The 19,170-nt window shown below is 39.9% G+C and overlaps 2 protein-coding genes across 30 annotated transcripts in view; one reads left to right on the top strand and one right to left on the bottom strand.

The window, feature by feature from the left end:
- Mbnl1 (muscleblind like splicing regulator 1) overlaps positions 1-19,170 on the bottom strand; it is a 165,136-nt gene that overhangs the window by 132,292 nt on the left and 13,674 nt on the right. For 21 of the 28 annotated variants that reach the window (XM_076932441.1, XM_076932450.1, XM_076932447.1 and 18 more), the window contains exon 1: positions 8,946-9,089. The exons of 2 other annotated variants lie outside the window; for them this stretch is intronic. The gene's annotated coding sequence lies outside the window, so the exon portion shown is untranslated. Of the gene's footprint in view, positions 1-8,411; positions 8,431-8,945; positions 9,096-9,270; positions 9,412-19,170 lie in introns of those variants that run through there. 5 more of the 28 variants (XM_076932462.1, XM_076932444.1, XM_034501163.2 and 2 more) reach the window with 5 other exon arrangements.
- Positions 8,638-19,170, top strand: part of LOC143441996 (uncharacterized) — a 119,493-nt gene continuing 108,960 nt past the window's right edge. For both annotated transcript variants that reach the window (XM_076932467.1, XM_076932466.1), the window contains exon 1: positions 8,638-9,424. In XM_076932467.1, the coding sequence (XP_076788582.1) occupies positions 8,669-9,424 (756 nt within the window). In that variant the 5' untranslated portion in view covers positions 8,638-8,668. The remainder of the gene's footprint in view (positions 9,425-19,170) is intronic.

The following is a 19,170-nucleotide window of genomic DNA, read 5'->3' as shown; positions in this document are numbered from 1 at the left end:
TTCTTCCTAATGTTCTCTTTAATATACAATGTTTGCATTTAAAAAGGGGGGGGGGGCGCTAGGCATCAGATCTATACTTCTCTGAAGTAACAAGTTTCTTTAAACAGTGTTCAGCAAGTGTGGTCCCCTTGAAAGCATCATGCAGAATTATGTTTGAGGTATACATTTTTCAGTCATCTCAAGCATTTTCCAAATATTTGGGGGGAAGTTTGTGCAATACCTAAGAATTGATACCCGGGTCATGGACTATGCTCATGAAATCTCTTAAAAGTCCACAAGGTAAACGTCTGATACCAAAGCCTCATGTGCATGTTGCCACCTTGACAAGGCAATTTTTCCTGAACTGAACATTGTAACACTGGAGTTCAAAGTCTGGCTCAAAATCATTTAGAGCAAATTTGTCTAGCTCAAACCTGCACGATGATAGAATCACAGAGCAAGCAATGCAGGGATTCTAACGTGAGCGTTTAGCGAGTCTTAGTTAACAGGGCACATTTTCCAAGCTTAGCACACACTGTCATTGTGTCTGTACAGCACAAGGCAGAAGCTAGGTAAGGAAGAATTGAATAGCAAGAAAAAAGGTATCTAATAAAGGTGCTTTTTTCATAATAGCCACAAGACATTAAAAAGACAAAATATAGCAGCATTATTCTCTTGTTCTGCATAAACAATTTGAAAGTATTAATAGTGTCAATTCTATAGCCTTTTAATGGAATAGCATCTATTGAAGTAGTAAGCATCAAGTCGTTACAAATAGAGTATTTTATATATGACACAGCACATGTATACGGTCCTAAGTGTGTGGGGACAGAGGTTAACACCATCTTCCTCTAGATCTTCTTCTCCTTCATCTTTTGAGTCTCTGACCCTGAGCTCAACAATTGCCTAAATGGGCTGACCAGGATCCTCCTGTCTCCACCTCCTAGTGCTGGGTTACAGGTGTGCACCATCATGATCTTTTTATAGTGGTTATGGGATCTGAGCTCAGGTCCTCACACTTGGACAGCAAACACCTGACCCACGAACCTCTTCCCAGTTCCTATAAATAGAATCTTTCTAAAAACTGTCTTGATTTGATGAGGATATTGCTCTATAAATATTAAATAATATAAAATCTATTATTTATTTCATTCTTTGTTAACCAATGTTAGACCGTTTATTTGTAATATATAATAAGGAATCTTACATGGAAGGCCTTCTACCTCAAGCATAGGTATTCTACCAACCCCTGACAAAAGTCAAATGTAAATGTTTTTTGCATATATAAGAATCAACTATTAGTTTCTAAGAGTGACTGATTACTAAGGATTTTTACTTCCAGGAGAAAGAATACCACAGTCACACTGATACCATCCCTAAAATAGCAACTTCAGAGAAGTCTAAATGTCAGCTACATTGAGCACATTGCAAACTCATTCTATCATGACTCTCTCGGCCACCTTGTTTATCATTGAGGATAGGATACACAGAACTTCTATGAGAACTGAATAAAGGGACCAAAAATCCTAATCAGCATTAAAACATTTTACAGCAAATAACATACCCATAAAGATTCAAGTTTGTTTACTGTAGCATTACAAATGTAGGATAAAATTTTCAGTGGTCCTCAGACCCTGTGCTTCCAAGGTACCTGGACAACAATGACATGCCTTAAGAACTTGACACATCTCAATAATAGAATTATTCAAGATAAGCAATAATTGTGTTTCTCTCTACTTGATATTTTAAAATACTGTTGTTGTTGTTGCTGTTGTTTTGCACTTGGCTTTTAAGCAGGAGTTTGCTAGATTACCCAGCAGGGCAGTCTTGAACACCAGATGTCCCAGCTTCAGCTTACTGAGCACTGGGATTGCAAACATGCACTAACATACCTGACTGACTCTGATTCTTCAATTTAACAGTTTGATTAGAACAATGATGAAGTTTTAAATAAGAGATTTTTTTCACTGACATCATGTTTTAATTCTTAGTAAAATTTAAAATTCCTCTTAATTTTCACTATAGCAAACCACGTAGCTCTTCTTACTGCACATATCCAATCTTGCCTATGCACTCTGGACCCAAAAGTTGTATTTCCAGCACAAAGTTTTTCCTACCTCGTGTTCTTAACTTACTCCCAACCAATGTGTACTTCTGCCCATGAATTGTTTTCCCTGTTCAGGCACTGCGGCACACCTCCTCCCAGATGGTGGCTTCCCTAGGCCAACAGCCTCTTGTGCTCTGGACTGACACACACCTGCATGTACTGAATGATGTCGATGTGGTTCCAGTCCCCCTTCCCCACCCCTTCTGCTCCTTTCCTCTACTACTCTCCTTCCATCTCTTTTTCCTCTGCCCTCTACCATTTACCCCTCCTCTCCACATTTCTCCATGTGCTGCTGTATGACCCTTGTAGAAAGCATCTCGATGTTTGGTGTCTTAAATAACCTGGTAGCCTCCAATATACATATTTCACTTGCATTTATTCTTTTACATAAGTGCGGATATTCTAAAACTACACTGCCATGGCTTAAGTCCTATTTGAGCTATTTAGTAACTAAGTAATCTTGTGCAATAAACTTGAAATATCTATGACCCAGTTTCCCAATCTCTGAAACTGAGACATTAGCTGGGCTATCTCATAAAGCTCTGCTGAGGACTGTGTGTATTACTTTAAAACTTCAATGTACATACAGAAGTCATTCTCCAAAGTGTTAGCATTATTAATACTTATATCCTCATCTCTATTCTTTAACTAACAAGACAATACAAGTATTAAAGCATTAAAAAGCGAATATTTAAAGTAAAAATCAAGTCTTCTGGTTCTGGAAATAACAGAAAGGTCCTAGTCCTGCTAATTACCCCTTAACACAAAAGTCCTAAGATCTAGCGAATACTTAAGGAGATTGTATAAAGCAATATACAAGTAGCAACTTCTATTAATTTATAAATTGTTACTTATATAATTATAATGTCACCAACTACATGATGGAAAATATTTTTCTAAAACCTATTGTTCTTGTCAAGAAATTGATAAAATGCAATAAGTACACCCATACAGGATAAAAGAAATCATAGCCAGGGAGGTCTTTATTATTCTGTCTGAAGTGTATGAAAAAGAGAACTTTCAAAATAAACATAGATAAATATGGTATTTCTAGGGAGTTTTTATATCCTTTCAAACTTAGCTTTTGAGTAAAAATTTAGTAAACATACAAATAACAGTGATTAGGCTTTTTGAAGAAGATGAGCGAGCTGAGTGTAACCAACACTTTGTGCTTCACACCAACCTTCCAACAGCAAGTAGATCCATGTGCTGACTCACTCAACCCTGCTGTCTCTCTACTATAATGAGTAAAGGAACTACTGTGCAGACAGCTTTCTTCTATGCTCAGACAAGATGCTGACATCTCATTTTTACTATCATCAACAATACTAATGCATAACTGTTGGACAGAAGGTTAAAATGCACAGTTGGAAATAGTCTGCAAATTCTGACACTACGTTTAGAAAGTATCTTTAATGATAATGTTCACAACCTCTGTATTACTGCTTTGCACCTTGCTTTGGCATCCTTAGACTTTAATACAATTCATGCTTATGATAGGAACTGACCTGTAACTTTTGTAAAAGTCTTTTAAATTGTTTCCTTACCTCTCCTATTTTTTTTTTTTAATTGTGGACAGATGCCAGTATCAGAGTCTTAAGACAAATCAGATAACGTCACCAAATTTTCCCCAGACTTCTTCTTAAAATGGCAGCGAGGTTGCTGTTTTTGAATCCACAAAATATTATTCCCACCTGAGTCCAAAATCATCAGATCCTCTTTGATTTCCTTATTTCTTTCATTTGAGTCCTGAGAAGTTAGAGATTGTAACTGTTTGTATACACCTTTTTACCCATACCTTCTCATTTGGTATGCTGAATTTGGAATGTTGTGGTACATAAGAAAGCTATGACAAAACCTAGGTAGAAATGTCTCCTAGTTCTCAATCTAGCTTTCTCTTCTACAAATTCTGTACATCCTTTATTCACTACAGTTGCCATGTTGGTTTTCCTGACATTTGCAACTATACTGCAGAAGTTGTCCTGATGCTACTAAACAATACTACCAACTTCTAGCTTAGGTCATTTGAAAAACTATTATACAATGTATATGCAATGAAAATCCTCTGTGTAAATGTTACATATAAACAGAGAGAAACATTACTGGACAGATGCAATGAATGCTTTAAAGTGTAAAACTAAGGTAAAGCTTGAAAGCTAAAAGAACACTTTGGGCTTCCTGTTATTTATTTATCTGGAGATGCACTTAGCCAGAACTGCATCAGGACTTTTCTTTGTCTTATGCAAAGTTCTATATCAGGCTGGGAATAACAGCTTACTCAAGCAATGAATTAGCATCTGCTGAGATGTAATCCTCTGTACCAAGAAAACAGGAACCTTCCGTATCATTTTAACTTTCATGAAATACCACTATATCATTTCAAAATTACATCTTCCCTTTTTCAAACTATGTGTGTGTATGTGTGTGTAGTGATGTACATATATATGTACATATCTACACACACAAATAATTACCTATTTGATGCTATTATGACTTTCCCTAGTCTTCAGATAATGTATCCTGTACAGTTTAACAAAGAATAATCACAGAAACCTGGAGAGAGAACCTTTAAAGAGTGGGGAAAGTATACAGAGGAGTGCTAAAGTCAAAATTTAAAAGTCTCTCCAAGACTATTGGGTCTAACAGGCACATGTGGCAAGCACCTTTCTAACATTGTGTCATAGAAAACAGAGACATCAGTCTGTCATGCTTTTTTAAATTTAATAATATGTACCAAAACATAACCATGGATATGCTAGGACTTTTATTTCCACCAAGAATATCACTGCAGTGCTTACATAAATATATAAATATGAAAATATTACATAAACATCAGTTTCCCTATCTCAATTCTTAAAACAAAAATGTCATGGTATATGTCAATTGGTCCTTTTCAGCTGCTTTTCAATTAATGAATTCTCTACCCCTTACCTAATATGCTTCATGACTCATCAGATATGAACACAAGTTAATAGAAATGTCCCCTCTCTTCTCTTTCCACCACAGTTGTTTACACTAATATGAAATATGCCTGTTTCCACAGATGACAGAGTTGCTGTGCTGCCAAACTAGGATGAATTACCCTTGAGGCTCCATTTGAGATATGACTCCACCATCAACAAGTGAGGGGGGGGGAAGAGAGAGAAAGAGACAGACAGACAGTCAGACAGACAGACAGACAGACAGAGAAAAAGAGGCAAGAAAAATAATAACATGTATGCCTTTGATATCCTTCAGGAAAATATGAGCAAACATAATTTTATGTGACTAGAAAAAAACCCACATTTTTGGGCTAACACTTTGCAAGGCAAAGTGTACTTCAGTTATGAAAATATCTAAAAGGAATGTGCCCAGGACAATGTGATTGTGCTTTGTGTACAGTCAGATCCTTTCTCAAGAATAAAGACTATGTCTCGAGGAACAAGAATGCCTCAGAGTCTGTAACTTCACAGCAGAAGCAAAACTTTGCCTCTCCTTACACACAAAGCAATGCCCACTCCATACAGGTGAAAAGCTCTCATTCCTGTAAGTTGTTTGGCTTTGTTTGGTGTCTTTATATCCTAAGGAAGATCTATCATAACAAAAGAAAACACATATTAGGCACCTGAAGATAATTGCTGTTTACCAACTACTATTTTAAAATAAATTTTACCTACTCGCTTCTGTTTGGTAACTCCAGGACAATGATAAATACAGTGTTTCTAAACATCTCAGAGTAGCAATCATGCCCTATTCTGGCCTCTGAGAGGTGCTAAGCTCATCCGCCTAATTACAAGTCTCCCTCTGTTAGCACCACCTCATCATTAACTCTCTAAGCTAAACAGTAGTTTTGAAGAAATAAAAATAGACACAAGGTAGTATTTTTGCTCAAATTTCAGTTACAATGGATGAGAAAGAAAAGTCATTTTGTTTGTGTGCATAATAAACGTCTTTACCTTGTAAAAATAAAAATTGCTTTTGTGTGTTTTGACTAGTGAACTCTAATATAAGCTTTTTCTCAGAATACTGTTTTCTTGTGTTATTTCAGAACAATACTGCCTCACAGAACACAAGCCGTATCTATTATATCGTTTCTAGTTGTTGGGGGGGGGGAGTAAACAGGAAAAAGAAATGGGAAATAAATATAAAATGCTCTATTAAAACCAATACTCCATACACTAGCTTTAAAACTTAATATAAATATAATATAATCAAGTATTTTACATTCTTTGTACAAATTTTTCACAAGCCAGCATGTATTTTTCATAAAACATCTCAGTACTAGCAGCACATGTAGCTAATGGCTACTGTACCTTGCATCGCATTCTAAACTTCCTGGAAAATGGAGTTTATGATCTAGATATCCAAACACTTTAAAACCTTCCAATGCATCCTGTTAGGACCCTAAACAGAACCAAACACTTGGCGAACATATTTTACTCATGGCTTCTTCTGTCCTGAAGAAGACATTAGGGGCTCTCTAATGCCCTTTAAAAGAAAACAAACAAACAAACAAACAAACAAACAAAAAACCCAGCAACAACAAACCTCAACTGCCTACTGATTTGGGCTTACTCTAAGCAAGATCTGAGATGCTCTTTACTCTGCACACCTATCTATTGACAAGCAGAAAGCCAGAAGCTGCAACAAGACGTTTTTGTCTCCATAAACAGATCAAATACAAGACTGATGTATGGTGACAGCAACGGGAGGAGGGGGCAATACGTAAAAATATTTTCTTACAATAAAAATCAGACCTATTATATAAGAATGGCACCCTCTTCCTCAAGGAGAGCCGTCACTGCATGTTTCTACCCGCCTCCTCCACCCCCAAGGAGAAACCTTGAGATAATCTCTTCTTGCTCTGAAAAGAACCAAGTGTTTCATTTCACAGGAATTCTATGCCCAGAGCAAGAACAGAATGTTAGAACCAAAATTTAATGAATTTCACTTGGAGTCTGCCTCAGATGTGGAAGTGTACACACAAGCAGTAATATGCCAAGCCATGTAACACTTTGCTTTCTCTTTTGGCATGTGCCGGATACTATACTAGATTTGTATCTTCTGCTCAAATTGGCTCTCAGTTACAGGAGAAAAATATTAAATGAAGCATTATGTAAGGTATGTTTAAGTCTCTCTCAATAATAAAATGTGTCTATGATGTATATGATGTCTCTGGTGATGGTGTAATTTTAAAACAGATGAACAGGTTTCCTGGGGCTGACCCAACCTGTTCTATGAACACAATGGTCGGTCAACTTAGTACTTTTCAGCGAGGAAACTCTGTATTAAACAAAGATACATTTAAAAAAAAAATCAAAAAAAAAAAAAAAAACCTGTCTAAGTCTTGTAAAAGAAAAAAAGAGTGTAACAAAGATAAAACTGAAACATGATGGGTTTCTTGAAAGGTAGTTTAGCTGTCACCAACTTTCAAGGAGGCAAAGATGGAAGTGACAGCCACGTGCTTTCTCCGACTGTGAAATAATGCATTGTCTTCAGGCTATCAACTCCATATTTAACACATCCTGCTGCGGACTGAACTAAATCCTTTACGGATTCTACGTTGCTTGAACTTTCACTTTAACCTATCTTGGGGATCAGAATTTTATCTCACAAATAGGACCAGGTAACAACACCAACACTGTAAAGTCACAGACGGGAATGTGGACAGACACTTCCCTGGGGTAGAAAGTTATGGCCTAAGTAAGTTCTTTGTAGAAACACTGTGTTGAAACCCTGAAAGGGGGACTAATATGTCCACTAGTGTACTATTTCAAAGCATGCTGCAGAAGGCCTGCGTATCCAAAGGCCGTAATCATGAGTTCCCTCTCCTTGTATTAATTTGCTTATGAAATAGCTCAGAGTGTAGCAGCCTTTATTAATCACTTGCTATGGTCTGTGCCTGTGTTGATGGACACAGAAACCTAAGACAGTGGCAATAACCTTCCAGGCAGCTTCTAACTTTGTTTTTAATCCTGGGGATGTATACTGCACATAAACCCATCTTAGCAGCCTAATAGGCTTGTCTCAACATCCATGTGGTTGTAACAAGACATGGTCTAGCCAGGAAGCCTTCAACTCCATTTATATATGTGTGTGTGTAATTTCTTTAAATCTCGTGTTACATGCTCTAAAATCAAAGTACTCATATGATACATTACTAACAATATCAGCCTGGGTCTAAAAAAAAAAAAAAAAAAAAAAAAAAAAAAAAAAAAAAAAGGTTGAGGAAAGGCTACACATTTGTCTTGGTTTTATCTAAAAACCAGTCCATATACTAACTACTTTTCATGAAAGCAATTCGACCAGCTTTCCGTGGCTCCACCCTGGAAAGCTCTATACTTACTTTTCTTACAGTTTTTGAGTGACGCACTACAAAACGACCAGAAAGGGAGGAAAAGCGGCAGCCCTCTCAAGCAGGGCGTCTTCCGCCCTGTAAACTTGGCAAAAAGCACACTGGACTGAAATACAGCACTCTCCATATAAGGCAGCCCAACTAAACATGTCATGCGTAATTTATGGGTGGCAGGCAGAGCATTAACCTCTGCGTGCACATACTTGGCCCACATGAAGCCGGTGCTGGATGGCAGCCCCGGCAGAGGGATGCGGGCGCGGCTGGGACCCGCGCGACCGGTGACCGTCCCTGTCGACCCTGGCAAAGGTCACCGAGTTCACAACACTCGGCCACGCACCTGCCCCCGCTCCCGGGACACCGGTTCTGCCCCACGGCGCCCCGCGGGGGCCCACAGAGAGGCGCGGGACAGGGCCGGTAGCCGCAGCGCGCGGCCCCGGTGCGGGCTGGGGACCCCCCGAGCGCCACCCGAGGCCGCCGCAGCGCCGCCCGCAGCGCAGAACAATGCGCGGCCGCCCCGCCACTCACCTCTCACGTGGCCGTGCAGGCTGCCCGCCGGGGCCCCGACTGCCCGGGGCATTGTGGGATCGCGACTCCGGGATGCCCGCCACGGGAAAGGGAACTGGCCGGGTCCGGGTCACGGGAGCATGGCGAGCGCCCGGACTCGTCGGGCTGCGGCGAGAGACTGTGGCATGTCGCCGTGCAGCCTCTTATCGCCGCGCGCCGGTTTCCGCCGCTGCGCGGCCCCTCCCCCGCGCCAGCCCCGCCAGGAAGGCGCGCGGACGCGCCGAGCTCCCACGCGCAGCCCCGGCCCCCGCCCGCCCGCTCGCTCGCCCAGGCCCGCGCCGCTCACCGCCGCTCCAGCTCCTGGGGCTCCGCGCCCAGCCCGCGAGACCCGCAAGGTTAGACGGAAGGTTAGAGTCAGCGGCCTGGCCTGCGGCGGCAGAAACAACGCACCGCCTGGAAGCTGGAAGGCGAAGGGCGGGAAAGAAGCTGCACGGGTGTTGGTGGGTATCTTTCTCAGTAATCAGCACTCATAGTTTTGGAGTTCTGCGAGAAAACTGATCGTCACCCAAACGCAAACACAGGCCACCTTCCGGTAAATAAAACTTGCAGTTTAAAGGCTCCCTTACTTCCAACTCTGCAGTGTGGTGTACAGAAAGCAAGCAGGGCACCCTCTTTTAAAATAAAATAACATCTAAGGCTATGCAGAGGTACTCCCACGCAAACAAGCCCTGGGCAACTGCTCGCCTGAGCAAATGAAACACCAGCTCTGAGTTCATTAGGTGCTGTCCTGTAACTTGGCTTTGAATGAAAAGAATTCTAGGCGTCTGAGAAGAGAGAAAGTTTGAAGATCTGCGGAGGGATTTCCGGTGAATTTCGGGAATTCTGATGACTTCGTCAGGGATGATTTTAACTAAAAAACATTTGTTTCATGGTTTGAACAGGAGTTGGGGTGAGCGATTGCAAACTAGCTGGATTTCTCCCTGCCTGTTTGTTCTGAGTGGGTGAGGCACGCTTTCCTAGGCGGATTAAAAAAAAAAAAAAATGTTAGATACTCAAGTAGTTTGCAGACATACCAGTAACAGATCTAAGCTCTAGGTTCTCTGCTGGTCCATGAAACACTGACTTAATACTGCTTACTGATCACTTCCTGAAATAATTAATTAATTAACTAGTACCACTTCTCAGAGTTAATTATTAAAAGTAACCAAGAACCCAACAATGGAAACAAAGTAGAATGACACTAACATTTTCTCAGAGAACAGAGACTGGGAGTTTCTAACTGACAATTAGTAACCACCTTCGCCTGGGGACTTTCTCTCAGCGCCCATTCCAGCAACTAGGTGGAATGTGGGCTATGGCAGAAGTGTTAAGTGTAGGTAGGATGGAAGTAAGAACAGGAGGATGGAGTTCAGGGATTGTACTTTGTGGAGCACCATGCCAGGGAAGAGCATCAGAGAGGTGATGCTGAGATGGTAGGCAAAAATCCAAAATGCCCTTGAGAAAAGGAAGGAAGGCTCCCTGGAGGAATTTTTACAAGTAGCGCCTTGAGAGATGTGCAGAAGTTAGTAAGATAAAAGGAGAGTTGCACAGAGAGGCTAGCTGGCTAGGGAGGTGACTCATTTGTAAAGGAGCTGGATGGAGCTCAGGCCTGAGAACTTGAGTTGAGACTCAGAACAGCTAGGCAAGGGTCTGTTACCACAGTGCTGGAATCAGATAGAGAATGACAGATATTCACAGCTCATTAGCCAACACTGAATTCCAGATTTAACGAGAGACACTCAAAAGTAAATAAAATTAACTTTTAAAGGAAATTTCAGAAGGCACCTGATCTAGATCCCTGGCTTCTATGCGCACACATACATGGGTACAGGGAGTGGCACAAGTGGGCCCTGGGACAGTAGAGGAAAGTGCACAGGACGTGCAAGAAACCGATCTGTTTCAATGCCATGTGGAATCAATACAGCCATCTCTTCTATCCCTTTCTGCAAAAGGAGATTAATGTGAAGGCAGGAGATGAAGCCAGGAGCTTCAGCGTTCTTCAGCAAACTATGAACTAGTTTGCAGGACCAGGGTGATTGGGTGGAGTCTGGACTTGCATTCTAGAAAGATCGTTGGCAAATGCTTAGAGGGTTACTGGGAATGTATTCAGGGATGTTGGCAAAGGAAGGGTACATGGGTGTAGACCCACTGGAAAACTGACTCATGCAGGGACGGAGGAAGGGAGGGACCTTGGGAAACTCCCAAGGTCCTAGCTTAGCCTACTGGATTGCTACTAGCCTTTCCATGTTTTCAGTTGCTTCCCATTTTCCACCAACAGAGTTCTGACTTCCTAACAACACAGGCTACCTTTGCACCTGCTGCCACGTGAGCTAGTGTCCTTGCTTCCCTGCTCAGACAGGCCACTGACCTGCCTGGACCTAATCCTGTTTGAAGGATTAATTTACAGTGTTGCTCAGACCCTTTCCAAGTTAGAGACTTGGTAACCCCCACCCCCACCCCCGTCATGTGCTAGAAAATTTGCCCTTTGCAATTGAACATAGTAAAAAACAGGACTTTGAACCTATATGTAGTACAAGAGGGAAAACTATCAACTCCAACACTGCAGGATGGGGAACTGCGAGAAACAAAAGAAAAATTGAAACAGACTCAAATTTTCTGCTCCATCAAATAGAACAAAAAGAAATACAAGAAAGGCACCTGAATGTTAGAAACAATAGAATGTTCTAGTAAAGAGCAAATCAAAGGAAAATGTTAGTTTACAGAGAAAAAGAAAGCTATGACAAGGCATCCAAGCCAATCTAAACCTTAGACATGAGCCAAAATAAATTAAGGCCTGAAACAATGTTGCCATTAGTAAGCCTAACCTGTTTTATTTAAAATTCTGAACCACTGAAAAGCAAAACATCCAATCATGTGTTAAAAATATTAAAGCATGTTTCTTTCAACTATCAATAGTCACATTTCAAATTGTGGAAACCAGTAAAAAATCATTATAGTAATAAAAAGCTAATAGCTACCCCATTTAGAAGCTACTGGTTCTTCTTCAGTGTCTGGAGACCACTTAGGCTTCTCTTAGACTGTGAGTTGTTGTTATAGTCTGCAGGCTCATGAATGCACACATCCATAAGCACAAATGGGAGGCCATTTTCAGAAGGAAAGGGAGATTATAGAACACAATTTCAGATAAAATAAAACTACATTTGTCAGGTAAAGGAAAAGGTATCCACAGCAGCTTCCTGAGATATTTCAATTCTTTCACCTCTTAATTTTGTCAATGAGTCTAAAAGGAATACAATCAGGGGACATGATTTTTGCAGATAATATCAGCTCCTTGTTTTCCAATAATACAGATAAAGTAAGAGTAATACATACTTTTTTTTAGCCAAATGGGAATCTTTAAGAGTCGTGTAAGAATGTTTGCATTGTGAACACTGTGTTCTTTGTTCTCTGTACCAGAAGCCACAGCTCAGTAAGCTCCCACTGCCTCTTCCTGTAACGTCTTTTCTGCCCCCTCTTTCCATATATCATCTAAACCTAAGAAAGATAGTTTAAAAAATAGAAATATAACAACCCTTTGAAACACATATAATTAATTTTTATTATACCAGGATGCAATAATAGTTTGTGGTAATGTAGTTATATAATATCTGATAACACAATATAATATATATGAAAATACTGATTAAATTGATTGCATAATAGTATCAAAGCCAGAACCCAGCTTCAGTTCCTATGGTTCCTTATCATACTTAAGTAAAAATGTCTAAGAGAAGAAGCTTCTAGAATAAAGAGTCAATTTTAAGCCTATGCACTTGTATCTACGTTATATTTCACACAAGGAAAAGGGTAACATCCATAGCCTGAATTCAGATTTCTTCACCAGCTGCATATCTATACTCAACAAAGTTGTATGAATCTATTTATGTGTCTGTTTATCTTCAAGGATAATTATATATTTTACACACAAAGCAAGTTCTTTTAATGTCCACTGTGTAAATATAGGTAACACATCTTGCATTATATCTTATATAACACAACATGAAACATACTGCATTAACTGTAGAAATTACAAAAATTAATTTCATATGAAATCAATATATTTCCAATGCTTATAAAATAAAACATTATAAATATTAATTTAATCATATACTTTATAAGTTACCTAGAAGATAAGTCTGGTGATTAACTCTTTGGGGAGACATCAAGATGAAGATTTTAGAAGCATGGGAATGGGAGTAGGGATGGAGTGATAGAAACCATTGACCTGCTCTCTTAACAGGAAGACAAACCGTTGAAGCAGAGCAGGACCCACGTCAGTGCTGTCAGACTTAATCTTCATTGTCCTGTGCATTTAAGACAATGGAAACAATATGAAGTTCTCTCATAGGCCTGTTTTCGCCCATTTCATCTGAGCATCAACTGCTTTAGGTTTCTAAGATTGCTGTTATTTCTCTATTCTACCTTCTTTCCTCTCTTTCATTCTTTGTTTTTTCTCCTTTTTTCTTCTTTCCATACAGAAAGCACTTACACACACACACACCACACACACACACACACACACACACACACACACAGACACAGTGCCTCCATTCATTGCCCAAGTGTTTAGTGAGCATCAACTTAACCAGTTACTAATTCTAGATTCTGTGTTTAGAAGTGAACACAGAACAATCACTTTCCTCAAAGGATTGTTTTCTCTACGTGGGGGGTGGGGGTGGGGGACAACAAACAAACAAAATGTATAAAAAGAAAAGCACAGAGATGCTTGCAGATGGAGAGGAGGATTTTTAAATAAAACCAAGCGGATTGAGCAGGGAAGTGTTGTGTCCCATGGTATAACCCAGACTGAGCCAGTCATGTCCTGAGTAAAACAAGGATTGCCTAGAGAAAGAACAGTCCCAAGCTCACAGTAGGGTTGGTAATCTGAGGGCTGGGATGCCTAACCTCAAAGATGTATAATCAAGCAAGAGGAGACAAGAATCTTAAGCGAATCACTCTCAAACTGCAAAGCTAGGACCACAACATTCTGGCTCAGCAAGAAGCATGTATGTGTTGGCTGTATTAGAAGTGGGCTGGGGCAGAGGCACGTAGTGCAAGTTTGCTTCTCATAAAGATGACCAGGTTGTTCTCCACTGTCATTTGATATGGTCTAGTCTCAGAACAGAAGGCAGGAAGTGGGCCACTGCTGAGATTAAGCACTACTGTCAAGAAAGTTGAGTGGAAGCAAGCATCAGGTAGTGCAGCAACAGAAAGGAATTCGGTTACACACCTTTAGCAATATAGTACCCTAAGTGTTGTGATTTTTATTCTCTAGGACTGAAGATTATACATGCAATAGTAACCTCCCAGCTTTGCCGCAATTGGAATAAGTGGTATCTGTAAGTGTGGCAAATCTCTTACTTGGGACCAACACAACAAACAAAATTCAGAATTACTGGAGACATAAAATTGGACTCATTTCCAGATGTGAGGGTGTGCATGGAGACCACGAGCTGATGTAGGGATTCTTCTTCACTCAATTTCCAATTTTTTTTTTTGAGTCAGGGTCTTTCACTTGAACCCAGAGATCATTAATAGAACTTGGCAAGCCAACTAGCTTGATCTGGAGATCCCTGAGTCCCTGGCACCTCAGTACTAGAATTACAGACAAGGTTACTAGGCCCACAGTGCATTTACATGGGCCCTGGGGTTCTGAACTCCAGTTCTCAGGCCTGCTGCTTACAAGATGGACTAGTTTTATTTTTTTTTCTGTTGTGACAAACCTGATAAAAAGCAGCATAGAGGAAGGAAAGGTTGATTTGGCTTATAATTCTACTTCTAGTCCCATTATTTCAGCGATATTTAGTAAATATAATCATACAAAAGGAACTATGAAACAATGAGTAGGGGAAGAGCTTGAAGTATCAGATCCATAGTCAAGAGCAGAAAGGATGAACACGCCCTTGTTAGCTCTCAACTAGCGCTGTCCTCTCATATAAGGGCTGGGTCCTTGACTATAGTGCAGTGTGGTCCATAGTGGGCTAGTTTTGTTTGTTTTGGTTTTTTGCCATATTGATTAACAATAAAGACAATCCTCCCATAGATATGCCCACAGGCCACCAGATCAAAACTATTCCTCACTAAGTCTCTCTGGTGATGCTAGATTATGTCAAGCTGACAGTTCAACCTAACTAGCACATGAGGAAAGCACTTTAAGCACTGAGTCGTCTCCACAACACACCTTTAGTTTGTAATACGACTGTATGGAACAAATGGCATCTCTCGTGTTGATCACTGTAATCATCATCTTTCATATAATATCAGGCTGGAGAGTTGATCCTCTGACTGAAGCCTCACAGCTCAAGAGAGGTCAAGACTGCTGTCCTACAGAATTACACAGGAAATTCCTAAAATCGTTAAGTAACACATGACAGATTCCTAAACTAATATGTCTAAGATAAAATTCTGTCATAGCTGGGAGACTAATTATAAAAACATATGTAATATGGCCTTTTAGTAAATAAAACATACAAAATTAACCAGGATACAAGTAGCAAGGAGTCTAAAGTGGACATTTTATCTGTTTTGCTTATCCTATGTACTTATAAGCAATGTTGTGAAATACTTTCTATTATGCCACACCATGATGTGGTGTTGCTTAATACAGAACTCCCTGGCAAATTTTTTAAAGGAGTAGCTTGTTGGTCTTATCACTAAAAATGTTAAAGTATATATAATTTGGTTCTTTCAAGTACTCTAAACATATATATTATTAATACTGTTCATTGTAGAAAGTCTCTGTTTTCTATGAGAGAGATGGCCATTACCTTATTAATACATAAAGATGACACTCTTATAAATATGCTAACATATCTGGAGATGATTTTTTTCATCTCCAGAATACATTTTATGGAGATCCACTAATGCTTGACATTCTTTTCTTTTGAGTTTTTAATAATATTCTATGTTTTTGTCATTGTGTGATCCTCCCCCCCTTCTCTCTCTGTCTCTCCTTCCCCTCTCTCTGTCTTCCTCAAGGTGTTCTGTTAATCTGAAGATAGGAATAGATTTGGTTAGAATATTGATTAGAAAGCATGTAGCAAATGCAGCAATTCAGTTACGTTCAGTAGGCCTGACATGTTTATCATGTAAGCAGGTGGCAAGGAGGACAGGGCTAGGCAAGACCTTGGTCTTTATGGCCATCTAACAAGTGGCCATTTACAAGTGGTAAAATTATCCAACAATTGTTAACAACTTCATGGCAGAGGGGGAAAATAATCAGAGAAATGTCATGAAGGACCAAGAGACAGACAAGTGATTTGATGAGATGCATGCACCTACCACTCAGCACCCAGCAATATGAAGGGAAAGTTTGGTTGTCAGAGTAATCATATTGTTCTATGAAAGCCTATTTGTCATGCCTGTTTCCTAGAGGCTTGGCTGCCAAACAGCAGGGCACAAGCATTGCCTCAGTGAGTCTCATGGGGCCTTGCAACTTTCTCTCCTAACCTTCTTAAACCTAAGGTAACAAATCTTCACTAGATGAGAGGAGATTATCTCATTAAACTCATTTGCACCTAGGCAAGAACAGAGATCATTTGCTTCCACAAAGGACAGCTTGTTAACCCTGATGAACTGCTAATTGGAATAGTTCTGAGCACCCTGGGGAAGGATGCTATCTCCTCTCCTCTGCAAACTCCTCAGCACACTCCTTGTCCTTTCTATTTCCCTCCTGAAATAAAAGGAAGAATAGAAGCTTCTGAATCCTCAGACCTTAAACACTCTGACGTGACTTCGAACCTCACAGAGTTACACAGGATGCTGTCAGAAATGAGGTGACTGAAATTAGACCCGTGGCTGTCAACATTTTGAACAATAGACAAAAGCCTAGATTAACAGAATCAACTTCTGGGAGTGGGCCCAGCATATAGTTATCATAAAGTCCCCTAGATGGTTCCAGTGTGCAGCTTACTACTGCATGCTAGTATTCAGAAATGGATGTCACGTGGGATCAGAAGCAATCTGTTGGTCTGCTCAGTTTCTGCTTGGGATGGGTAAAATTTAGTTGGCAGGATAGAAACAGTAGTCTCTATAAGAAAATAGGTTTGAGCAAACTGGGGTACGAATGCTTCTAGAAATTGAGGAGTTACCATAGTTGTGGAGGGCAGCGTTGGTGAAGGAAGAATACATTTAGTCACACACTTGCTTGGCAGCAGCACTTCTCAGGCAGACAAAGCAGGTTTACTCCCTTAGGTATGCACTAGTGGTCAGAAGGTGTTAAAAGTAGACAAACCATGGAGATCACACAGAAGACAATCCCACAGGTTTTTAAGTGCTTGAGTTATAGTTGCTTTGAATTCCTGGCCTTATCTCTGCTACAGAAACATGTCACAAAAATCCGTTAAGAGTGACATCAGAGGGTCAGAGAAAATAAGTGTGTTCTGGCACTCCCCTTGTGTGTACTCAAGTGTGAAGTACCCAAATCCATATGTATACTCTGCTACATTTTATAAATTGAGTTAGCACACTGCCACATGTAAATCATACACATAAATTAACAAGAAGGGCCTTGCTTGATTTTCAGTTGTCGTTTTTGTTTCGAGTCTTAATGTACAATATAATGCTGTAAGTTTGCCCTCAATCCAGATGGACCACCAGCTGTAACTGCATAGGCCTGAACACCCATGCATCCACAAATGGAATCAGCAGTGCAGAGCTGCAATGGACTAACCCTCCAGCTTCCAAGTACCACACACCCTTAGATAAGGAAAAACATTCTTTTCCCTTTCCAAACCTTTCAGTTCTTAGCTTCCAGAACACCAGACAATGCGGTGCTTTCATGCTGAACATTATTCTTATCAAATTTCCTATCTAGGCTATAAGTTGTGGAATGGCTGGCACAATCCCAGCTTCCCGTAGGGTGAACAAGAGTAGACGCTACACAACTTGAAAGGTGCAGTTCAGCAATGGCGATGGTTTTGAAGTCATAAGTTAAGACCAGTTACATGTGTCGAGATGTGAAAGAAATTCATAAAACTAGTGAGTCTGATCAGACACTTATCTCTAAGTATACTCTATGAGAGTATATATTCAAGTTTGTGTGTGTGTGTGTGTGTGTGTAAATATGTGTGTACTCATGCATGTGCAGGAGCTCTCAGAAGTCAAAAGAAGGGGGTGGAGCTCCTTGAGTTAGAGTTACAGGTATTTGTGAGCTGCTGTGTGAGCACTGGGTTCTTTAAGCCATATCAGTAAGCATTCAATCACTGAGACACTACTCCTTGCCCCTATTATTATTAGTTATTATTATTAATTATTATTATTATTACTTGCATTCTCTTTTACCATCAGATTCAAATGTCTAGATTTATAAACATATGAATCATCAAATCCTCTTCTTTTTTAATGGCAGAATTCTATTACTAGTTGCATGAAATAGTGACTTTGTTTCTCCTAAGTGGGAAGGAGTCCTTCAAGGCAAGGTTATCAGAAATCTGTACCTGATTATTATTACTACTGCACTCTGGCCCTTGATATGGTTTTTGGTGTTACTTTCATTCATTTTGTAGAATGAATCTTTTAAAGCAGTGACATTAATAGACAAATATTGCTCTCTTTAATATTTTCAAGGCATGTAAATTGCAAGCTTTTGAAATGATGTTTGAAAAAAACCTGAAAATCCAATTGTATTATCTTTTGTTTTGTCATAGATAAAAGTGCTTTTAAAAAATTGTTTGTCCTTGATGTAGTTACCATTTATCTGTTCCTGGATATAAGCTAATATGTACTTATTTCAAATAATATATCAAGTGCCTATAATAGAAGTGTACTGAATCTTCAACGCAGTACTGTAAAGATATTTATGCATGATTATTCTCAGCCAGTCTATAACTGCCACCCACAAGCTTACTCCCATGTAGAGTGTAACTTCCTTCCACAGCTTCAAACACCCACGCTCCAAAAAAGAAAAAAGAAAACCACTTCCCTGCATGTCATTCATTCTTTACAAATAAATAAAGTAAAAGCTAACTATATGGAAGAGGCTGGACCCACTGCTCATCTCTCTTCATAGACTGTACTTTTCTAAAGATAATTTAAACTGGAAATTTAGTCAGGACACCTTTCTCCCATGGGAGATCATTTGTAGTCTGTTTATCCTTGCAAAGTTCTGATGAGTCTGTCTGCTAGAAACTGAGAGTAATTTTAGGGTCCCCAAATTCTAAGTTCTTAATGAAGGCAATGGGAGATCCGTTTGGCTAGGTTAGTCTTG

Source organism: Arvicanthis niloticus, chromosome 4 (assembly GCF_011762505.2).
Source record: "Arvicanthis niloticus isolate mArvNil1 chromosome 4, mArvNil1.pat.X, whole genome shotgun sequence".
Lineage (NCBI taxonomy): Eukaryota > Metazoa > Chordata > Mammalia > Rodentia > Muridae > Arvicanthis > Arvicanthis niloticus.
The sequence above is the reverse complement of the archived record's forward strand: the minus strand, read 5'-3'. Positions and strand labels throughout refer to the sequence as shown.